The sequence below is a fragment of the Protopterus annectens genome, chromosome 11.part0, assembly GCF_019279795.1.
Source record: "Protopterus annectens isolate FY-2018-M chromosome 11.part0, PAN1.0, whole genome shotgun sequence".
Lineage (NCBI taxonomy): Eukaryota > Metazoa > Chordata > Ceratodontiformes > Protopteridae > Protopterus > Protopterus annectens.
The window spans coordinates 1464046897-1464070565 of NC_056745.1; the positions used below are offsets into that span (position 1 = coordinate 1464046897).

At 39.4% G+C, this 23669-nt stretch overlaps 1 protein-coding gene across 3 annotated transcripts in view; it reads right to left on the reverse strand.

The window, feature by feature from the left end:
- Positions 1-23669, reverse strand: part of LOC122815908 (hyaluronidase PH-20-like) — a 307193-nt gene that overhangs the window by 78579 nt on the left and 204945 nt on the right. For all 3 annotated transcript variants that reach the window (XM_044088759.1, XM_044088760.1, XM_044088758.1), the window contains exon 2: positions 18269-19264. In XM_044088759.1, coding sequence (XP_043944694.1) covers positions 18269-19210 — 942 coding nt within the window. In that variant the 5' untranslated portion in view covers positions 19211-19264. The remainder of the gene's footprint in view (positions 1-18268; positions 19265-23669) is intronic.

The following is a 23669-nucleotide window of genomic DNA, read 5'->3' on the forward strand; positions in this document are numbered from 1 at the left end:
TGAATATTGTTAATTTAGTACTGTGAAAACTTGATCTTAGACAAAAACTCCCTTTCATATGCTCATTGTTATTAGGAAAACCATGACACCTCTGTATTAATAGGTCTTGTCAGTAGACTGTTCCCTGTGCAGGTCAGCTGTGCCACAAAAGAGGATAGATTCTATCATATAATAATTCAGGCACATTCCCAGAAGCATGGAGAATATAGACCAAAGTATTCTTTTCAACACAGAGAGCTCACTTGGCCAGGCTCTGCCCATTGTTCCTGCCCTCCAGTGACCCTTGTATCTGCTGTGCATGAATAACCATAACTTTAGGGTAAGTCAGCGTAGCTGGAGTAGAAGATGTACTGGAGTAGCTTGTACAAAACAGCAGTGAGCCAGTATAAACAGAAGTTCCGTAATGACAGAACACCGTCGGTGGATTTTGCTGTAGGTGTATCCTTGGATACCAGTGATACACAGACACCGCACATAAAGGCGTCTGTAATCTTCTGTACCCTGTCTGTAAAGGGAATGACAAAGATAAGGGAAAAATGTCAAGAATTAGGAAGGCAGACCATCCAGACAGTGTAAAGCCTGGCCAGAAAGGGAAGGTGAAGGTGTTTCCAGTTGCTTATAATGTTAGTAAAGTGCATAAGGAGTCTGTTATTATACAATGCCCCCCCCATTAATAATCCAAAATATACATGCTGATTGGTCAGCGTGCCTGTTGTAAATCGGACTTATACTAATGGAAAAAGGTCCGGCCACCTGGACTTTTTCCATTAGTATGTCTTTTTTTTTTGTTACAGCAACGGAGAATGGAAGAGCTCCGTTGCTGTAATCTCACTATGTTAAATGGGTTTAACATAGCGAGATAGCTTAAAAAAAGCAACTTAGATCTTCCTTTCTCCGTTGCTTTTTTTAAAGCTGTCTCGCTATGTTAAACGGGTTTAACATACCGAGACAGCTTAAAAAAAAAGCAATGGAGAAAGGAATATCTCCATTGCTTTTTTTAAAGCTATCTCTATGTTAAACTCCTTTAACATAGCGAGACACCTTTTAAAAAGCAACGGAGATCTTGCTTTCTCTGTTGTTTCCGCACACAGTTCTGATGTACTGAGTAACCATACGCATGCGCAGTACGTCAGAACTGCCGCAGAATACTGGACAGCTGCGGAAGGGCAGCAAGGAGACATTATACAATACCATTATTTAAGAAAAGTAAGTATTTTTTTTCTTAAATAATGTCATTGTATAATAGCAATAACCCACTTCGGGGTGTGGGTAATGCTCGATTTACCCATGGTTGTCTTTGTTTGGCCACTCTGGCTTCGCCGTCATGACCAAACCACACCAACCGTGGGTAAATCCAGCATTACCCACACCCAGATGTGGGTTATTGCTTAAGTATTTAATTCTGTGATGTGGGCTAAATTGTTTAAAATGTTAATACCAAGTATGAATGGAATGTTATACTTTGAATATCTCGCTACAAGAGAGCAGCGATTAGATCATCAAAAGCCATTTTTGATAAATAGTACTGACTTCTGCATATTTTCATTTATTAACTGGACAGGAGTGTCCCTTTTTTTAGGGGTGACTCAGTTCCACTGTTTAGATGACTTGTTCAAAGGAACACAGTTTCAAAGTAGAAATTGAGAGGAATCGAGCCTTGGACTCCAGGATGAAATTCATTAACTGCTTCTTTCCTTAACTAGCTTAACTATCAGGCATATTGAGACAGAGACCTGAAAACTTACTAAAACTTTTCAAGACTTGCAGGGTAGAGCTGAGAATAACGTATGGTTTTCTGAATCCCTATAATACCATCCTCTACAATACAGGTCTTGCTAAAGCTAAACCTGCTGCATTTTGATGGAGATATCATGAGAACGTTTTAATGTCCGGTACAAATAGAAGCAGGTAGAGGGGATGAAATTGGTGAGTTCCTCTGTTCAGATGGAAGTGAGGAGAGCCATTAGTGACCACGTATACTGTTTGGGCTGAATGCAGCAAATGTCATATTAAAAAATGTATCCTGTATCCCACAGGATTTCAGCAAATCCAGCAGAGAGGGCTAGCAAAGAATGCTAAATGCGTTTTACAGATCTAAGCACAAAAAAGAGCCATGGCCTAAAGTTAAATGCCAAAAAATGCATAGTCATACCCTTCGGGAAAAACAAGGTTACCCCTAGCTACCAAATAGGTGGCAATCCACTGAGCACAGAAGAAGTTATCAGGGACCTGGGGACCCAGGTTGATAGTAGTCTGTCATTCAACACCCATGTAGCTAAAGTAGTTAGGAAGACCTTCTACATTGCCCACCTTATCATGAAGGGATTCTCATCTAGATCAAGGGAGGTCATAGTCTCCCTTTACTCATCACTCATCAGACCAATGATTGAGTACAATGCCCCATTCGGGATGTATCTGACCCGACACTTGCAGCAGCTGGAGAGGCCACAAAAGTTCCTCACCAAAAGGATAAAGGGTCTCAAACATCTGTCCTATGCTGCCCGACTGAAAGAACTCCAGTTCTATTCAGTCGCAGCTTGCTCAGAGGTGACCTTTGCCTAACATACAAGGCCATGTCAAACCCAGATTTGATGAATATGCTTCACCTCAAATATCTAGATCCATCAGAGCCACAAGGGCGGGAGACTTAAACCTCGACATGGCTATTAATAGGACGTGCTGGAGGGATAGATTCATCACCCAAAGACTCCCTATGCTGTGGAATAAAATCCCGGTATATGTGAGGCAGAGCACCTCGCTGGCCTTGTTCAAGAGAAATCTTGACCAATGGATGGGAGATCGCAGATATACCCCAGGGATTACCTCAGTGTCACTGCTCGACAGAGGCACAGCAAAATAATGGGTATAGTTCCCCATACTAAAGGGGTGGCGTAAGCCACAAAACTATGGGCTAGGCTTGTAAATGCCCTCGGGCAGATAGCCTAGTATGAACCTATGAACCTATGAACCTATAAATGCCATAGTGGAAAATAACTCTGAAAGAGCTGGATAATATTTAACCAGTTTTTGGGAAGTTAAGGCCCATTTTTTTCCCCTGTTCTTCCCCTGATGAAGTCTTGTTCTTATTATATATGTATCTACTTAGGCAGCAGAGGTTCAAGCCATTTTTACAGAATTTTTTACTAATATCTTGGCTTCTGTTTGATATATAGATATGAGATGGTAATTAGTTGCTTGAAGTTGGTCCTTCTCTTCCTAATGAAACAACAGAATTGTAATGATGTTACTGGATGTTACTGGACTGTGGCAGTTACCTGGCCTCACCTGCAGATTTGTATAAGCAAAAAGAGGTGGGCTAAACAGATAAGTTTAAGTTTTTATAGCATCTAGTAGGAATGACACCTGCTCCTTAGACTTTCTCTGAGGCGCTGCTCATATGGCATCCATTATTTCTTGTAATTCCACTAGGTCATTAAGCCTAATATTATCAGCAAGGTAAATGTGTGGCATCTTAATATTATCAAAGAAAGCCTGAAGTGAGATCAGATTTAAGAGTTTCTGATAACAATTTGTACATGATGATGTAAATCACGAAGAGGTCACATTGCACTTTACTTGACAAGAGACCTTGGGACACAGGTGGACAGTAGTCTCTCCTTTGATAATCACATTGCCATACGTGGCACACCTTATCACAAAAGGTTTCTCATCCAGAAAAAAAAGAGGTCACTGTTCCCCTCTACTCATCACTCATTAAACCCATTATAGAGTACAACACCCCTTTTGGTATGTACCTCACAAGACATCTACAACAACTGGAAAGGCTGCAGAAATACCTCACAAAGAGGATTACCGGCCTCAAACAGATGCCCTACACAGACTGTCTCAAAAAACTCCAGCTTTACTCCGTCGCATATCGCCTACTCAGAGGTGATCTCTGCCTAACATACAAAGCTATGTCAAACCCAGAGCTGTTGGACATGCTCCACTTAAAGAAAACCCAATCCCTCCGAGCTACATGCCCTAGGGACCTAAACCTTGTCACCACAATAAACAGAACATGCCGGAAGGATAGACTCCTGTCCCAGAGACTTCCCATACTCTGGAATAAACTACCTATCTATATCAAACAAAGCTCCTCATTAGCACTCTTCAAGAAAAATCTTGATGATTGGATGGGAAATAGGAAATTCACCCCGGGGATCACCTCTGTGGCTCTGCTCGACAATGGCACAGGAAAATAATTTTCTTGGGTGGCAAAAGCCAGGGTACATTTTTGGCTGGGCTTGTATAGGCCCCAGGGCCGATAGCCTAGTACCTACCTATGAACCTATGAACCTGAGGCTTCTTATGATGAACCGTCTTCTCTATTTTTTTTTTAATTTCTCCAAAGTTTTCGGGTTTCTAATACCATGACAGGAATGGACCCATTCCTAAGTCAAAGTATGATTAAAGTTCATGAAATTAGTATTGTTTCAATCTTTGATGTCAACCAGAAGTGCTCTTTGCAGCACCCGCAATGTGCCCAGTAATGACTCCTTCTGCAGTTCATATGGAGTTATGTGTATTGGTAACATATCTAAATACGATTGTAGATTCTTTTTTATAAGACCTGTTGCTCCTAATACTATTGGAAATGCCTGGGTGTCTTTCTTCCACATTGCTCTTGTTTTTGCCTGCAAATCCTGATATTTTATGGCTTTGTCTCTCTCTGCACGCAAGACAATGTAGTCACTGGGTACTGCAACTTCAGTGATCAATGCTGCTCTTGTCTTCTTTTCTTGGATCACTATATCTGGTTTTCTAACATCTATCTTTTGAACTGTTGGTAATGGATGATCCCATGTGATATAAACTTCATAATTTTCTATGATGCTTTGTGGCTCATGTGTTCAGTGTTTTTCAGCCACTTCAATACCATAATGTTTACACAGTCTTAACGTTTGTAGGTGGACTCCCCCACCATGAGGGATCTGTGACAACACACTACTTATCTCTGAATATAGCACCTCCAAGTTTGCAGAAAATCAGACAAGGGAAAAGTATTTAAAAAAAAGAATTGTCCTTTAAGCAGCCTGTCTTCAGAGACAGAATTCATAGTTGTCAACAACAATCTCATGGAAGACACAATGCTTACGATGCATAACACTTTAACTGTTGACAAAGCAGAACATGAAAAGTGTATGTGTGAAATAAATATAATGTTTGTTTATCTGCTTCTGTATGTCAGTGCTTTTTAATATGTTTTAGTCATGTCATTTTTAAATATTATTTTCATAGTACAGTTAAGGATTGTGAATTTGTTAGTGTTACAGCTTTGGTTTTAGTTAGTTTAATCTTAGTTTACATATTTTCAAATAATCCGCGGTGGTGGTGCTGCGGTAGCGTTGTCACCTCACAGTAAGACGCTGACCGGTTCGACTCTCAGCTAGAGCGTCTTCTGCGTGGGGACATGCGTGAATGGTCGTACCTTCATTGAAGGTCGTGCATTAGGGCTGGCAACTCAGCACGTAAAAATCAACTGCCAATCATTAGCGGACCGGAGTTCTGCTGTGGCGACCCCTAACCAGGAAAAGCCAAAAGACACAACAACACCAACAACATATTTTCAAATAAGACCCTTTGTTGATAATGCCTTCAGTGATGTACAGCAAACACACTGCCTTACTGGCACATGGGCAGTAGTGCTCTGCTATCCTTCCACTGGCAGTCTGTCAAAGTACAGAGCTCCTCCCACTGCCTGTCTATGAGTGTGATGGACCAATCACCTGGCAGGCTCTGTGGGTGTGATGGACTAATCACCTGGCAGTACAGGAACTGCCCTTCAGACCCACATACAGGACCCTTTAAGTTTTCCAGCGCCATAGTAAGAGAAGGATCTCTTGGAAGACGGCTCCTTAGTTTGATTTTCTTTGGTCGTTGAGGTTAGATAAGAAATTCCTTTGTTTCCTTCCCCTCTTTCTGCCCTTGTTTCTGTCAGTGCTTGAATAGTGTATTCTGCTGAGTTGCTGTTTTTTTCTGACTGGAAAATTGTATATACTTGGAGTTTAACTTTAGCAGCAGTATAACATTTACATTGTTTACTTAATGCTTCATTTGAAAGTTTTGACAGAAAACCATTCTGCTTTTGCAGCTTTTTTTCTTTGGGGTTATGACTGTTTGATGTGATTAAGTAGGTTTATATCATAGGTTCAAAGGTGTTTACTAGGCTAACGACCACAAGGCCCTTTTTAAGCCTAGCCATGCATCCCAAATCTCTGACAAGTTTTGATACCCTTGATAAGTGTAAATATTTTAAATATTTTTTTTTATTTAAATTGTGATTTTGATGCCATTTGGTATGTTAAACATTTCTGACAGGAATATTTCATAAGTTTATACTTGATTCTATGCCTAAGGCTATTTTATGCTACTTCTATTCATTTAGTGCTGAAACTAGTCTTTGTTTATTAAAATAAGGGTCTTTTTGACACATATTTTGTGCTTTGAGCTGTGTTCCTGAAACTACTGTTATTCTACTCAGTGCAGTATACATAATAACATCCTAGTAGAATAGACTTCAGATTGCTACTTAGAGGGAGAATAGTAGGTCTTGCCCATTTTTTACTGGGCTGACCTGACTTGATGGACTCAGATACAGTGCCCCCCGCCATCTACTTGTGCACTTAAAAACATAGAAATAAAAAAAAATTATGCCTCAGACTATGGCTTGTGACTCCGCAGTAGCTTTGGACAGGCTATCAGACCACTCACCTTTTTTTCACCTCCAGGTCTCTTGGTGTGGTATTAGTAACACAACTGTGCATGACATGAGGGTCATGCATGTCCTGTGGGGCTGTACCATTGTTTGGTTCTGGAACCAAACTGTTTAGGTCAGGGAAGTCTAGGGTTGCAAAATCTGTTGCTAGTGTTGATTCATCTCCCCTGGGATTCTCCCACTAGTGTAGTGCATGTTAAAAAGAGACTGAAGACTCACCAGGTTGTAAAGCAGCACTCTCTGGCTGTGTTTTCACCTGAGCTGGTGGCTATGGCTAGATCCATTGCTCAGTCAGTTGATTACAGGGTGCGAACCCAGGTTATGAGTAATGCTGGCATTACCACCCCCATTCAACTGTTCTAGGATCCTGATTTTGAAGGGGATTTGGACTCTGAGGTTTCAGAAATGTCAGACTCTGATCAGACTATTTCCTCTGAGGACAAACAGGTTCAGAAACTCAAAGTGATGTTTTCTTTTTCCCAAATACTGGCTAGATTTAGTGATGTATTCAGTCATCACCTGCCCCTGAGTTCAGCAGGGTTTATGATCTTTTGGTGGTTGAAGCCCTAGACGTGGAGACCTTTCTTCCATTGATCCCAGTGTTGGAGGATGTTTGTAAAAAAAACCTTGCAAGTCTCCTCTGCTAACTGAGTCTCTGCCTAAAAAGCTGTTTAAGGAATTCAGGGTGTGTTCAAACATGCCTGGCCTCCAAGACCCCTTGTCTGAAGACTCTGCTTCTATGTCCTTGGTGACCTCTTCCAAGAAAATTCCATTTCCTTCAGATAAACTAGGCAAGTAGCTAGAATCTCATGGAAAGAAGCTAGTGCAGTCCAGCATGGTAGCTTTTAAAGTGTTTAATTACTAGTATTTTATGTGGAAGTTTGAGTAGAGGTGTATGCACAGTTTATATGAGTTCAGTGCACTGTTACATGCTGAGCAACAACTCTGTGTCAATGATGTTGTTTCCAATGTTTCTCAAGTGTCAAAACATGCTTTAAAGACTGCTTTGGAGGAGGCCAATCATAATTTTAGAAATGCAGAGATGTTGATGGTGATAAGGAGGTTACACAGCCGGACGTTTTCTGATGAGTTAAAAATGAGATCATGAATTCTCCACTTTTTTCTGATTGTGTGTTTGGTATAGCAGCTAATCAGATCCTTAAACACTCAAATGACAGAGGTAAATTGGTGTAAGGGGTGTCAAAAATATTACATATGCCCAAGTACCAGCTGAATAAAAAAACAAGGCTTTAACAGAAAATGTCAGGGTGAGAACCCCAGCAACCTAACAACATGGTTTTCTTTCTCAAAAAGGATAATCCCCCTTACCAATCTGTTAGTATGCCAAGGCACAGCACGTTTTTTTTTCCGGTCCACTGGGTGCTAAATCTCAAAAGTTATCTTCCTACAAAAAGCCCGGCCATCAGCGATTTCTGACAAATGGGTGCTCAATGTCATTGGCTGAGGTTACAGGTGGGAGTGGAAAGAATACCCACCTCTGATCAAGGGGATCTCCTACTCACCACCTGGATCAGATGTTGTTATCCCCTCCTATACTCCTGCAAATGCTGAACTCAGAGGTCATAGAACAGGTCCCTTCTTCAGAAAGAATGAGAAGTTTCTGTTCCAGAATTTTCCTACTGTGTTAAAAAGAGCTGTCATGGATACTGGTGATGGACCTATCCTTTTTGAATACTTTTGTCAAAGTCCCAAAATTCAAGATGCTCATCCTACAGACAGGGCTTCCCTTTTTGCCAGGACACTGCTTCATGGTGACCTTGGACTTGAAGAATGCATATCATATCCCCATTCAACATCACTTCAGGAGATATCTGATATTTGTTTTGTCTGGTTAGTACTATAGATTTCTGTATTACACTTTGAACTACCCACTGCACCTCAAGTGTTTACCAAATGCCTTGCCAAAGTGGTAGCCTACTATCAGACTCTTGGCTTTCACATCTTTCCTTCCTTGGACAACTTGCTGATCTGCATAGAGTCTCCTTCCATGTGTTTGGAATCACTAGAAAGGTTTCAGCCTTACTGTCCCAGGTTGGATTCAAGTTGAACCTTTGGAGGTCATGCCTGACATTCTCACAAAGACTTGTCTTACTGGAGTGCTTAGGACTCCAAAAAAAAAAAAAAAAAAAAGAAAAGAATGGCACTTAAGAACCTGTTTTACAAGAGGATGTTTCAGGAATTCTTCTGGAGGAATGTTACCTAGGCAAGAGAATTCTTAAAAATTCTAGAACTGATGGAGTCCATCATTCCAGTGATGATACTGGCCCATTTCTACATGAGAAAAATTCAAAGGCGTGTCTGAAATTTTTAGACCCAGCACCTATGTTCCCTAGAATTCCAGTTGCCTGTGCTGCCATTCATCAAACGACAGATGCATTGGTGGAGAGCACAGGAGAGTATCAATCAAGGACTTCCCTTCTTCCCATTTGTGCCAGCATAATCTGTCCAGACAGATTTGTCTGACTTTGCTTGAGGAGCACAAGTCAGTCCACTTGGGTACCCAAGGATGCACAGAAGCACATCAATATCAAGGAAATGTTGGTGGTGATTCACGCCTTAAAGGTCCTTCACCACCTAGAGACTCCAGGTCCCCTTCCTGTGGTTACAGACAACACCACAGTTACATAGTACCTCAACAAACAAGGGGGTACAAGGTCATACCTTCTGTGGTTGTTGGCAGTGGTGGTCTGGGAACTGGATTTACAGTATTCTTTGACTCTACAGCATCATACATCCTGTCAGAGCAAAATGTTGTGTCAGACAGATTAAACAGATCCTGGGCAGACCCACACAAGTAGTAGCTCAAGGCAGTGGTGTTCCAAGATCTAGTCTGGCTGTGGACAACACTTCAAATAGATTTGTTCACCTCCTTTCAAACCACACAGCTGGGGAAATTATGCTCCAGACACCACTGCAGACAGACGCATTCTTGTTCCCTTAGACCGGAATGTTCCTATAGGCATTTCCACCCTTTTGACTGATTCACAAGGTGCTTCAGAAGGTTCAGAAAGAAATGACAAAGATCATTGTGAAGATCCCCTACTGGCTCAGACAATCTTGGTTCTCTCTTCTAATGGTATTGTCCAAAGGCAATTACCACAGACTTCCTCATACTGGGATTTACTTACACAGTCTCAGGGGTGACTAATGCACCCCAATTTGGAGAAACTACAACTGAATGATTCAGTTTTGACTCTGGTTAGGTACTTGTTTCATGAGGATGTGCAACAGGTGTTAAAGGAGGCCACTAGAAACTTTTATGTTTTAGATGGATGAGGTTTTCTTAGTGGTGCAGATGAGGTTTTCTTAGTGGTGCCTAAATGGAAAAAGAGGTTCCCTTGAGGATAACATCCCTCTGGTCTTAAAAGATTTGTTTAAGCTACTTTGGAATAGCTTATTATATATGCTTCCATTAAGGTGTACTCAGTGTCTTTCTCTGATTATCTGCCAGTGGATTCCATCTTTCTTCTTCTGTTTCGATAAAATAGCTCATGAAAGGAGTATTGCATATGAGAGCTCCTCACAAGCAAATTCATCCTTTATGGGGTCTCAGCTATGTTCTGTAAATTTTAACCTCACCACCCTTCAAACCAGCAGCTCAAGTGAATCAGAAGCTCTTAGCATGGATAACTCTTTTGCTCTGGCATCTGTAAGGCAAGTTTCTAAGCTGCAAGCTCATATGGTAGAACAACCTTAAATAATTTTCAACAGAGATAGGTTTGTGTTACATACTCACCTCTCTTTCGTGCAGAAAGTGGTCTCATAACAAGTCAGTCTACTAATCAAATTTTAAACCACAGGAAGTACGTCATTAACAATTCAGAGCCACATCCATGGATCTATATTAGCATATTGAATGGAAAGCTATTTAGTCGATCCGATACTGTTGAAATGGCAAAATAGCGAAGACACGGAACATCAAATTTTTTCCCAGGGAAAAAATTCTGTGGGCCGTCTTCGGGACTTTGTCATTTCCTCCACTATCTTTGTGTTTAAGTGTTTTTACTTATTTATTTATTTTTTTTTGCAGAGCAGGAAATTTTTTCCCTGGGAAAAAAATTGCTGTTCCGTGTGTTCGATATTTTGTAGTTTAGACATTATCAGTATGATGAAATACCGTTCTGTATTTTAATCGTATGATAATGTAATATAGACGCTAATCCACTGCACTAACTGCTAGACTAAACTGTTATAATGCATTTAGGCAATCTTTTAGGAGTAGACTAATTTTGGTGGTGTTAGGGATTTTCTAAGGACAGATAATGCCAGTAAAGTGTACATAAATTGGTGATGATGTGTACATAAAGTGGACACATGGATTGTACATAAACTGGAGTGGACATAAAACGAGTCTACATAAACTGTTAATGGTGTGAGAATAATGCACAGAAATCCGATGATGGCACAAGTATAATGTGCATAAACTGATGAGTATAAAGATCAAAGAAAAGTATGCATACTATGCAATATATAGTTAATATATAAGACATGTACGGATACATTTATGCACACACACACACACACACACACACACACACACACACACACACACACACACACACACACACACACACACAAGCTCATACATGAATATACAGTTGTTGACTGAAATGCAAATGCATCAAACACAAGCTAAATAATTGTTTGCATTTCAAAAAAAAAAAAATAGCATGGAAAGCCAATTATAGCAACAGAAAAAAAAGATAAAAAAAGAAACTATTTCCTTTCACAGTTCCAAAACTAGAACCTACTACTACTACCTTCAGACCAAATTTGTCTGAACAGAGGCAGTGTTACAGGAAGGTTTTTTGTAAAGTAAGGTGCATGGTTAAGCTTACGGTCAGGGTTAGTAAGGTGGTGCAGGGGGCGCTTTGCCTTTCCATAATACAACCGCTAAACAAAACAATCAGACAAATACTACAAAAATCAATAAACATGCACAACATTAAATCTATCCACTGATGCAGTTCTAACTCTAACCCTGACATGCCAATGCTCACACATGCTCTGACCTTCTGTTTACACAAACAAGCAACAAATAAAATCAGACACACGCAACACTAAATCTGTTCTCTACCCTAGCATTTACTGGCCCTAACCCACAAACACCCTCTCTACACACAGTCACACACACTAATGACTTTTTTGGAAATCCAATACTTTTGGTATTAAAATCACCAATAATACACTAACCTAACCTAACCTGACAGGACTTCCTCCTTCCCACATCACATGACACAACAGGACTTCGTCCTTCCAGAATCACATACAGTCAACCAAAAATCCACTTGACCACACATACAGTCAATGTAATCACTACAAACTGCAATCTGTTGGCAAAACAATGTGCCGACATTGTAAGAGAAGTAACAGTAACGGGGAACAAACATGAAAAATGGCAACTAGTACCTAGAATAAGCAGGTTAAGATAAAGATAAGCATGTGCACTATGAATAATCACATCTTATTGGTCAGTTTGTGATTATTCAACCACAAAACACTGAACACCTGAGGAGTTCACTAGTCAAAACAGAAACACTCCCAAGATAACAAAACAAACTGTTTTTTTTTTTTTTTTTTTTGCAGGATGACCCCCTACACTCACTGATGTGGAGACAAACTTCACACCCAAATGCTGACACCTGCTTTGTCGACACACTTAGGTTGACAATGCAGATGACTGGCAGGTGTGTGACATTGACAGTTTCTGGGGTTAGAGAATATGCCCCTTCCCAGGTGATTGTGCGATCTTAGAGTTAATATATATCATTAGCAAGGAGTGTGGAGGACACATCCCCCATATGGGGGAGTGCAGTGGGACTTACCTCCCCCCCATTAAAAAACAAACTTTTTGTGTTTTTTTAAAGCTATGTCTTTGCACGTAGAAAGAAATTTATGGTCACTATTATTGGTGTCTTGATGTTTGTCACTACAGTATATATATATATATATATATATATATATATATATATATATATATATATATATATATATATATATATATATATATGGTTCCACTTGAAACCATCAAATGTTCAGAACATCGAAGGTTCAAAGTGAACCACAAAAAAACAAATAAACAGTCAAAAACTATTTTATGCAGGGGGGCTGTCCCTGGGAAATAAATCGCTAGCACCAAAAAAAAATACAGACAATTTTAAACATAACTAAGTGGGGGGATTCGCTCCCACATCCCCAATGTGGGGGGTTGTGCCCCTACACCCCCCTAACTAAATATACCAACTCCGAGATCGCACTACAATGGGGTAAAGGGCAATTGTACGGCTCAGGCCAAGCAATTTTTTTCCCTGGAAAAAAAATCGCTGACATGAGCTTTCGCTATTTTCAGATTTTGGTCTATATGTGTCAGTGAAATGGCATTCGCTGTAATTGATTACTCTGAAGTCTCACCTGATCTTGTCTATGCTCATGGTTCTTTTTTCCTGATTTTTTTCAGCAGCTTTGTTGTTCACAAGTATCAGTTTTCCCTGTGGTCTCTCTCTCTCTCTCTCTCTCTCTTTTTCCATCTCTCTACATATGTATATCCAGATCTATCTATCTATAATCTATCTATATATATATATATATGTATATATATATATATATATATATATATATATATATATATATGGTTCCCATTCAGAAGCCTGAAACATCATAAGCCTGAAAATCAAAATCCTGAAACCAAAAGCCTGAAAATTCAGAATCCTGAAAACTCAAAATCCTGAAAGACCAAAATCCTGAAACTCAAAATCCTGAAAACACAAAATAGACATACTGATGTCATTGTGGCTTTGCTATTGTTAGCCCTGTGGTGTTAGGTCATGCGTTGGGGTCAGGTAAGTGTGCGGTTGGTTTTATGTTAGTGTTAGGGGCGGTTTAAGTGAGTTAGGGTTAGGGCGCAGGTTAGGCATGTATGCAATAGTGACAAATATTGGGGTTAGGGGCGGTTTAAGTGAGTTAGGGTTAGGGTGCGGGTCAGGTGAGTGTGCGATAGTGACGGACCTTAGGGTTAGGGTTAGGGTCAGGGTCAGTTGGTAGATATTAGTGTCTTTATAGTGACATATTAGCATTATTTGTGTTTTCAGGATTTTGAGTTTCAGGATTTTGGTCTTTCAGGATTTTGGGCTTTCAGGATTTTGAGTTTTCAGGATTCTGAATTTTCAGGCTTTTGGTTTCAGGATTTTGATTTTCAGGCTTATGATGTTTCAGGCTTCTGAATGGGAACCATATATATATATATGTATATATATATATATATATATATATATATATATATATATATATATGTATATATATATATATATATATATATATATATATATATATATATATATATATGTGCACATATATATATATATATATATATATATATATATGGGTCCACTATGTAATCTCAAAATACTGAAATCCCAAATTTTAGTATTGTGAAATCACATAGCCGAAAACTCAAAGTTCCAAAACCGGCAAAAGTGAGAAATTCAAAATCCCGAAGCACGGAGATGTTGAATTTCCACTTCCGCTGGTGTGGTGTGTGGATGGATGGGTGGAAGTTTAGGTAAGTATGTATGTGTTAGTGTGTTGGTTAGGGGCTTTAGTGTGTGTGAGTGTGTGTTGTGACTGCGATATGTGCGTGTGTGAGGGACTGTAAAATGTGTGGGTGTGAGTTTCCTTTGTGTGTCTGTGCGATCTTGGAGTTAGAATATATAGGTAGGGGGGGTGTGGGGGTGCAGGAGGGCTTGCCCCCCCCTGCTTATCTGTAGTGTAATATTGTTTATTTGAATTTGGGGGGAGTTGTGTGTATGTTTGTGTGTGCTGTATGTGTAGCATAGAATCGAGATTTTGAATTTCGCGGTTATGCTGTTTCGGAAATGTGTGTTGTAGTTGGGTTTTCAGCTATGTGATTTCGAAATACAGAAATTCGGGATTTCAGTATTTCGAGATTACATAGTGGACCCATATATATATATATATATATATATATATATATTCTTGCTATTCTCCTAGTACGGCAGCCTCGACAGGATGCCAGTGATCTATTCAGTTCAACGTTCTAAGTGTCGATCAATTATGTGGTGACAAAAAGTAGGATTCGTAAGATAAGTCGTACACAGTACAAAAATACACATACACATGTTGTCCCTAAATGTACCAGTACTACAGGATATAACATACCCAAGTGTACTTTTAATAATTACCTTTTAGGAGGGTAAAGAGAAAGAACACAAAGTATCAGCACTAATTATTCACCAGTACACACTACTGTTGCTTAAATATGAATTTACTCTGAGCTTTTCCCATGTATCAGACTTTTATGTAATTGCTCACATAACTATTTGAAATGCCATGGTAGCTCTCTGCTCACACACTCAAAATCATCACAGAGTTTTAGTGCCTCAGTATTCCTTGGAGGATACTTGGCCTGGATAAGGTGGCACAATGCTTCACTCTTTGCTGCATCGTAGAGTTACTGTTAGCATGCGTCAGGGTAGTAATGATGTCCGTCAGTGGTAGAGTTTGATTGCTGTATGTTTCTTTTTTGGTTCACAGATTCAGTGCAGTGGCATCCCTTCCTGTATATAATTGAATCATGTTTGTTTTCCTTCCATCAGGACAAGTGGATTGTAGTCCATTTTTTCTTTAGCTGAAGCAAAAGTCAGGTGTCAGGGAGCAGGCCATTCTACACATCCTGTGGCCTGTTTTATGCCCACCCTGCTAACAGCCTGCAAACTTCACTTTAGGTGCCTCAGGAGGTACAGTCATGCATCTGTGCATACGTAGCCTCCCAACCAAGAGTCACACTGCTTGCATGTCAGCCGTGCTAGGCTCTTTATGCTGCAGCGATACATCTGGATTCCTGCAGATGTTACCACTACAATGAAGCAAGTTGCTTACCTCTTCCCTGGATGGGTAAGCTGGCATTAGGTGCTTACTCCTACCCTCACCTGCTTTGTCTTTCCATCCCCTGTAATGCTGGTTGATCACAGATCACTTGATGTGCAATTAGTGTTTTATCCCTCCATGTCATGGGACCAGGTGATTTGCTGTTGATTGATTGGTAACATGGTATCCCACAGCCACCCTGACAGCATCATTAGTGCACACTACACCGTGACTGTTGCTTATTTGTTCTTTTATCACTTTCTTAGTTGCACTATATGGCATTATTCTGTATCACACTAAAAACGTATAAAGCACAAAGAAAAACTTCGAAAATCCACAAGTAGGCTGGCAAACCAAGAAATAATCCGTTCATTGTAAAACTTTAAGCGCTTTTTGTACGTAATGTATACGAACTTCTTCAGAAGGGGAACAAAACTAAAAGTACCATTTAAATACCAAGAACTAATGATCAGCTGATACATCAATTAAAATGTAAAAACAAGTTAAAGGCATATTACTAGAGCATAACTAAGTCTATTTAGTGATAAAACTTGCTACATAAAATATTATTGTAAATAATATATGCAGCAAAATATTTAACTAGCTAAACAATTATAACACATTGAGCATTCTGTATCACAGTTGTTCAATAGATGACCATGTTGGAAACTGGTTTTAAAGTGACACCTCTTGGTCTCCTATCCTGATATCTCTCTATATCATCATTGCATTTCTACCTGTGTGACCAAATTTAGGATCATATGATTAAAACAGGACCTTTACTGCTCCTTATGGTAAACGGCGGGGGATGCCGGTGCAGTCCTGGGGTACAGCTGCCTTCAGTTACTTCAGTACTGACTCAAAATGAATACTGTGGCCAAGTTTCTGCCATCTGTAGAGGAACCCCTGCCTCTGCAAATAGAGGTAACAACTGTTACAGTCCATTCATGTTTCTACTTCCCCTGAGGTCTATGGACATTTGTTGCTGCTGGTTTTAATTTGCAGTTTACTTTAAAACATAAACTCTTTGAAAGATCTAAGACTGAGAACTGTGCTGATAGCAAGGAATACAACACACCCAGCCCAGGGGACTTAATAAATCTGCTAGCAGACAAGTTTAGTTCAAAGTTCATACCTCTCTTACCTCCTATATTGCCAAGTCACATACCCGCATTTACATATCCCCCCAATCTCCCAAGAGTAAGACCTCAAGGTGCTGTCCAAGGACAAGAGCACTACTTCTATGAGGCCAGATAATATACTGGGCTACTTATTGGTTGGCCTGAAACATGGCTTGTCAGACCCTCAACAGAGATTTTTCAATATTGTCCTCCAAACAGGCTTTGTGCCAGATGAGTGAAGGGCAGCAGTAGTCACCCTCTTTATAAAGGTGGGGAATGAATAGACCTGGGAATTTATAAACCCTTAAGCCTGACTAGCCTCATCTGTCGAGCTATGGAAACGATCATTATGGTATTAATATATAAGGGAATAAGTAACCTGCAAATTCTCAACCCAAGGCAGTCTGGATTCATCAAAGACAAATCCTGCCTACTTAACCTGGTTGACTTCTTCAAGAAGGTTACTGAAGCAATGGATGAGGGCATATCAGAACACATTGCATATTTAGACCTTGCAAATTCATTTAACAGCATGCCACATTTGGGTATCATAGATAGATTTTCCCAGCTAAATGTAAATCCCTGCGTAACTCATTGGATAGCAAACTGGCTCACAAACAGAACCTAGGAAATTAGGGTAGGTAGCTCAATCTCTACTGAATGACCTGATACTTTTGGTGTACTTTTGGTATAGATTCCTTAAAGGGCCACACCTGAAAAGCAACCTGTGCCTTGTGTACATAGCCTCAGAGACCTCATCCTGTCAGACCTATTGCTCATTTGCAAATCCAGTTGCATCAAGAACATCTGCTCAGGAGATCTCCATCTCTTTTTAATATAAGTATAACATGTTGGAAGGATACTTTATTATCACACAGAAAGTGTCTTCTATGTACCTGTCTTCCACTCCACATAAAGATAAGTACTTCTTTTAGTCTGTCCTGCTGCTATTTGGATGAATGGATGCGAAACAGCAAATTTATGAAAAGTTTATCCTCATGTTTCTCATGAATAGGAGTAACAAGTCACTGTCCCAGCATATCACTGTTTTGCTCACCTCTGGCTTATTTGTACACAAAATATAAAGGCTAAAAACTACCATGGGAATGTAAGGTCAGGCTTCTTAAGGTCCTCATAGCCTATTAATAATATTTCAATATGTCACTTTAAAAATAATTACACTAGAAAGTAGCTGAAGAAGTAGAAGTAAAATAATCTCAGATTATAATCTAGAAGGTTTTGTTCCATTATAAATCTTAGTTTAAGAAACCGTAGAACTGCAGGAGTACAATTATAAAAAGTAATGAATTCTAAAAACAGAAGAAGAAAAATCCTACTAAAAGAAATAGTCTCACCTTGTTGATTCTAGTCGCTACATTTAATTAAAAAAAAAGTTGTGCATTTTATTCACAATATGGATTTTCATAACCATTTACTTCTGAATAATCTTTCTGCCTTCATACCATATTATTTCCTTTATGAGCCAGAAAGAGAAAATTTAAATAATTAAACAAACTGCACCTACCTTAGAAAGAAAGCTGGCAGTATTGTCGGAAAATACAAGTCGTACGTAAACATACACCGGTGTGGTATATGCTTGCCTAGGAAGCGCAGCAACTCTTTTCGCTTCATAAACACGGTTGCGTGCAAACAATGTGCCTTTTACTGAGGAGGCCAATGCAGACTCTAAGTAGATAGATGGAAAAAGTGCTGTGCTTTCATTCCATAGCCACATATGCTCATTATTTCTTTGTACCTCAATGCTTGGACAGCTTCCATTATATTTGATAAAGTCTACTTTGTAATCATAGTTATAGCAGTCTGGAAATAAATAGTACCCCCATAATTGCTTTGGCCTGACAGTCTTCCCTAGTTGTAAAGATGCCTTCATAAATTCTTTTGCTGCTGTTTCAAATTCTTGTTTAGCACAGTTAGTTACTTCATTTCTAGACAGATGTGTAGCCTTTTCTTGAACTATTTTGATGGAAAGTGCTCTATAAATTTGTTTGGTCCCCCAGTTCCGCATCCAGTGTGGTCTCCAATTTTCCCAGTCAATGACTGCTAGTCCTGAATTCTCCGTGAAAGGAAGAAAATAGAGCAGGTCTTTTTCCGCTTGATTTAAATGTTTTGTAACATTAGCCAACTGCGGAAGGCCTCCATTGTATAGTCTTTCTGTATTTTCATCAATGTATGGATAGAATCCAAATCTATCATTGTAAAATAATGTAATATTCTGTCCTCTGTGCTCTCTAAGAGTGCTGGATATTATGGGAAATGGTTTCAGATTTATTCGCACATTCCTTTTGGCACACAGCTCTGTTGGTGCATTCCACAGTGGAATAAACGGGATACTCTGAAAGAGAGGCTTTACTGTTGGTGCGTACTGATATCCATGGCAACTATTTGGTGGTGACGAAAGAGCAGCAATTGCTGCATAAGCAAGGAACATCCTGTGGTAATAATTCATTTCTTCCAGATCGTAAGTTACAAAATCCAGGGTCTTTTTCTACTCCAAAAGAATCTGAAACACAAAAGGTTTTGCTTCACCTCTGAAAATGCTGAACATATTAGTTGTCCAGAGCAATTAATTACACAGTAGAAAATATTCAAAATATGGATATAATGACCTATAAAATAATATACTTGGGCAGCTGTTTGAAATTACTCCAAAATATTAAGTAAAAAGATTAACATTTGGAAGGGTGTTGGGCAATGGGATAAAACTCTAAAATGTATCAGAAATTTAGGCAGACCTTCCAGGAAGTGCAGAGGTGGAAAAACTGATGTAAATTACTGTGGAAGAACCAGAGTAATCAGGAAAAAAAGGATATAACATCTTTAAAAAGAAATGGAAAAATAACAAGTACTAGAAGAAAGAAGGTTTAGCAGGGAGAGCTCAGGACACTGGAAGCAACTACTGCTTAGAAGAAAATACCTGAACAATATCAGAAGAGATAAGATCGTCAACATTTTGAAAATATGTTAAAGAGGAGAAATGATTAGACAAGACAACTGTGGATTTGAAGAGAAGAATGGAAAATATAGTGAAATGCTACAAGAGATACTCTAAAGAAGTGTGCATACTCAGTGTTCACACAGAAGAACTTTCAGAGGGAAGTTGTCATGTCACTGTACTTAGCCCTCATCAGATCCATCATTAAGTATAATGCCCTGTTTGATATGTACCTGAACAGGCACATGGAACAACTGGAACATCCTCACAGTCCTCTTACAAAAAGAACACAGGGCATAAACAGAGTACCCTTTCCAGATTGCCTCAAAGCCCTCCCTCTGTACTGTGTTTCCTACAAACTGCTGAGAGGTGATTTATGTCTGGCATAAAGGGTATTCTTTGATCCTGCTGTGATGTGCCTTTTGCATATCTGACAAATTAATAACATCATAACTGCTAGATCCAGGGATTTAAGCTTTTTTGTGATTTAAATTGGACATGTTGGAGGGACAGGTATGTATCTCATAGAATTCCCATTCGCTGGAATAGGTTTCCCATCCATGTGAAGCAGAACCCTTCCTTAATGCTATTGAAGTGAAACCTGGACTAGTGTATGGGAAAATCAGCAATTCACTTTTGATCTGACACCTATGCCTGTGATGGACAGGAGCAGCTGTTAAATCATGCCCTAACTAACATGCACCCTTAAAATTGACATCTAAGGCACAATAAGTCGTGGGATTGATTTGGGCTGCAGTGCTAGACTTATAAAGGTCATAGTGGTCATTAGCCTTGTATACATTAATGGACCTCTGAACCTATGAATCCTTCCTAATGCCTCATGGGAGAAGATTCATACCTAATCATTATGGATCAAGTGAGGCTTGAGTGGAATTAACTGTTAATAAAAATGCTAATGAGGTATGACAGAAACTGAAGGAAGATCAATTACAATAGTGACAAGGGTCTTTATCACCTCTCAGTATACTGTACCCAAAGTATTAAAATGAAAAGGGGGAGTGGGTGATTCACAGTGCTGCTTAACCTGTGTTGGAGGAAGAGAAAACTGCCGGACACAAAAAGTCATAGTCACATTAGGCAGGAGGAGGTAAAGGAGGCGTTATTAACTTGAAGAAGTGGTGAATAACTAAGATTACTGTGGCTTGTATATCAGCAGTCATCTAATTTCATCAAAGGAAAGTCATTCCAAATCACCATGTTTGAGTGTCCAATGAATCATAACTGATATATTTTGTCTGACTTGCGGCACTATCTATAATGAGCATTGTAGATCACCAACAAAAATGTGGGTTATGCAAACAAAAAAAAAAATGCATAAAAAAAAATCACTCACTCAACTTTTCTGACTGCTGATCCTTATTATTCACATTAATAATACCACTGAATTGTGAGGGATAGAGGTTTTTTTTTTCTGCTAGTGTTACAATCCATAATAGAGATTGTGTTCTTTTTCTGCTGGTGTTACAATCCATAACTGAAGTTATGATAACTGTGGAACACCAGGACATTTATTTTTGAAGGGGTTCAGGCTAAAACAGCTGACATTTAAGCAAGGTAGATTAAAATTAAGTGCATTTGAAGCAGCAAATATGTTAGAAGACTGTAAATAGATGTGTGGGGAGATAAGAAGACAGTTACATGAAATCACCTCTTCATACTTTAATGTAAGTTTCCTTTTTAGGAATGAAAGGGGAAGACTGATTTAATAGTAGGCAGGCAGAGGTGCAGGTGAGTGCATGTGGTACCCCTCACTGGCAAAACTGAAGGTGGTGATAATTAAACATTCAGATGATAGTCAAAACAATTTTATTAGAAATAATAATAATAATAATATTAATAATACCTTTTTGTAATAGTAAATTGGAGCCTTGCTTAAACTGGTAGGGTTCTGTTTTACAGACCAAGCCACAGCAAAGGAGTACATATACTAGTAAAACACTCATAGAAGAGTAATAAATGTGTTTAATAGTATAAATGGGAAATCATGACATAACCAATTGATTCTTAAAATGTACTTTTCTCCAGGGAATAATGTGATTGATTAATTAAGACAGAAAACAGAAATAAACGCTTAGACTGAAACAAAAAGAAGGTTATACAGGCACAGCTGTTAGTACTTACCATAGTGAGGAATGACGAAGAATTGAAGTAACATTCTGCTAATGAGATTAAGGTGATGATGTAGGTAACAATGGAGTAAGGCAGGATTAATTACGTGGGTAAGTTAGCAGTAGAAAAGGGATATGTGAAGCAGGAAGTGTGGGTACTCCAGGTAAGCTGGACTTATCCTTTACTGTAGTTCAGAACTGCTTTGTCTGCATGAACTCAAATTCGGATTCTCTGTAGCTATTTATGTAATACATATAGCATGCATTTTTATACAAACATTAATTATGTTTGACTGATGGTAGGCAGAGATAGCAAGCTCTTTAGTAATTAGGTTGAAAGGTTCTGAGGTGTATGCTAAGCTAATGATGGCTGGGGCTTTTGTAAGCTTAGCCATGCATCCCAAATGTATTGTGCAAATTTTCTGTGCCTTAGAGATAATTTAATGCGTATACATAAACTATGATTTGGTTTACATTAGACATGGATACCAGACAAGGGGTGGATTTCCAATTTGTCATCCACTGGTCCAGGCTTTTCTTGACTAGGGTTAGGAAAGAACCTGCTTTGCATGGATGGGAAGCTTGTTCCACAGGAGGGGAATTCTCTGAGACACACACCTGTCCCTCCAACTCATCCTATTTATGTCACAAGCAAGATTTGTGTCCTAGATTGAGTAGTTCTGATGCTATTGGTTTTGCAGATGTGCAAAGAGTCCATCAGAGTGGGATCCAAGGGTACCTTGTATGCAGACACAGACTGCTTCTCAACAGTTTGTAGGAAACTGAGTACTGAGATAGGGTTTTGAGGTGGTCTGCACAGGACATGTTGTTTACACCCTGTATTCTTTTTGCGGGGAACCTCTGTGGAGTTTCCATTTGTGGCATGTGCCTGGTCAACTACATACTGCGCTGTACTCAATGATGGCTCTGATGAGGACTGAATACAGCGTAATGATGACCTCCTCGGATCTAGATGCCATGCCCTTGCTTATAAGTTGAGCAAAGCAGAATGATTTCTTTATTACCTTAGACTCATGTTGGTTGAAATCCAAGTTAGCATCCCTCATACTTTTCCAAATCCATGATTACTGGGTCCACTCTCAGGGGTATACTATCAATGAGGTAGTTTCCTAGAGTAGCCAACTTCTCAAAGAGTGCTGTTATGCATTTCTAAGCCATTACTTTTACACCAGTCATTTTTCTGTGGTAATCCTTGTTCTTGATGTAAACGTCTTGTGGGGAGGATTTATGACTGCTCATAGTTTGCTGTCTTCTGAAAATTTGTTTTTCAGCCAGAGGCCATTGACATTGGCTTTGTCTTCTGAGAAGTAGCTACCAAAATGAAGCAGGGCCAGCTCAGATCCCTGAGGGACTCCACTAGTGACTGGCCTCTTTGTGGAGGGGGTTCCCTTATTCTAACTTCCTGGCTCTTATCTGAGAGCTAGGCGGCTATCCAGCATGGAACATAGGAGTTAATGCTTAATTCCATGAGTTTCTTTTCACTGCCTGAGTGGAAATTGTAGCAAATATCTTAGTCAGGCCAAGGTAGGGGAGTATGCACCATTTTATCCTACTTCATTGCCTTGGTAACCTTTTCAAAGCTATTCACCAGGCTGAGTAGCATTATCTGCCTTTGACGTCAAACTGGGCTGCATCCAGCATCTAAAGGTTTCATTTGTTGTTATTAATCATATCCATGATAATTCTTTCTGAGGCTTTGCATATGAGACTGGTAAGACTTAGAAGTCTGTAGTTTCCAGGATCTGTTGATGGACTGCCATTATGCAGAGAGATGATCACTGCAGTCCTCCAATCACGTGATACAAAACTTTTCTGGAGGTTGT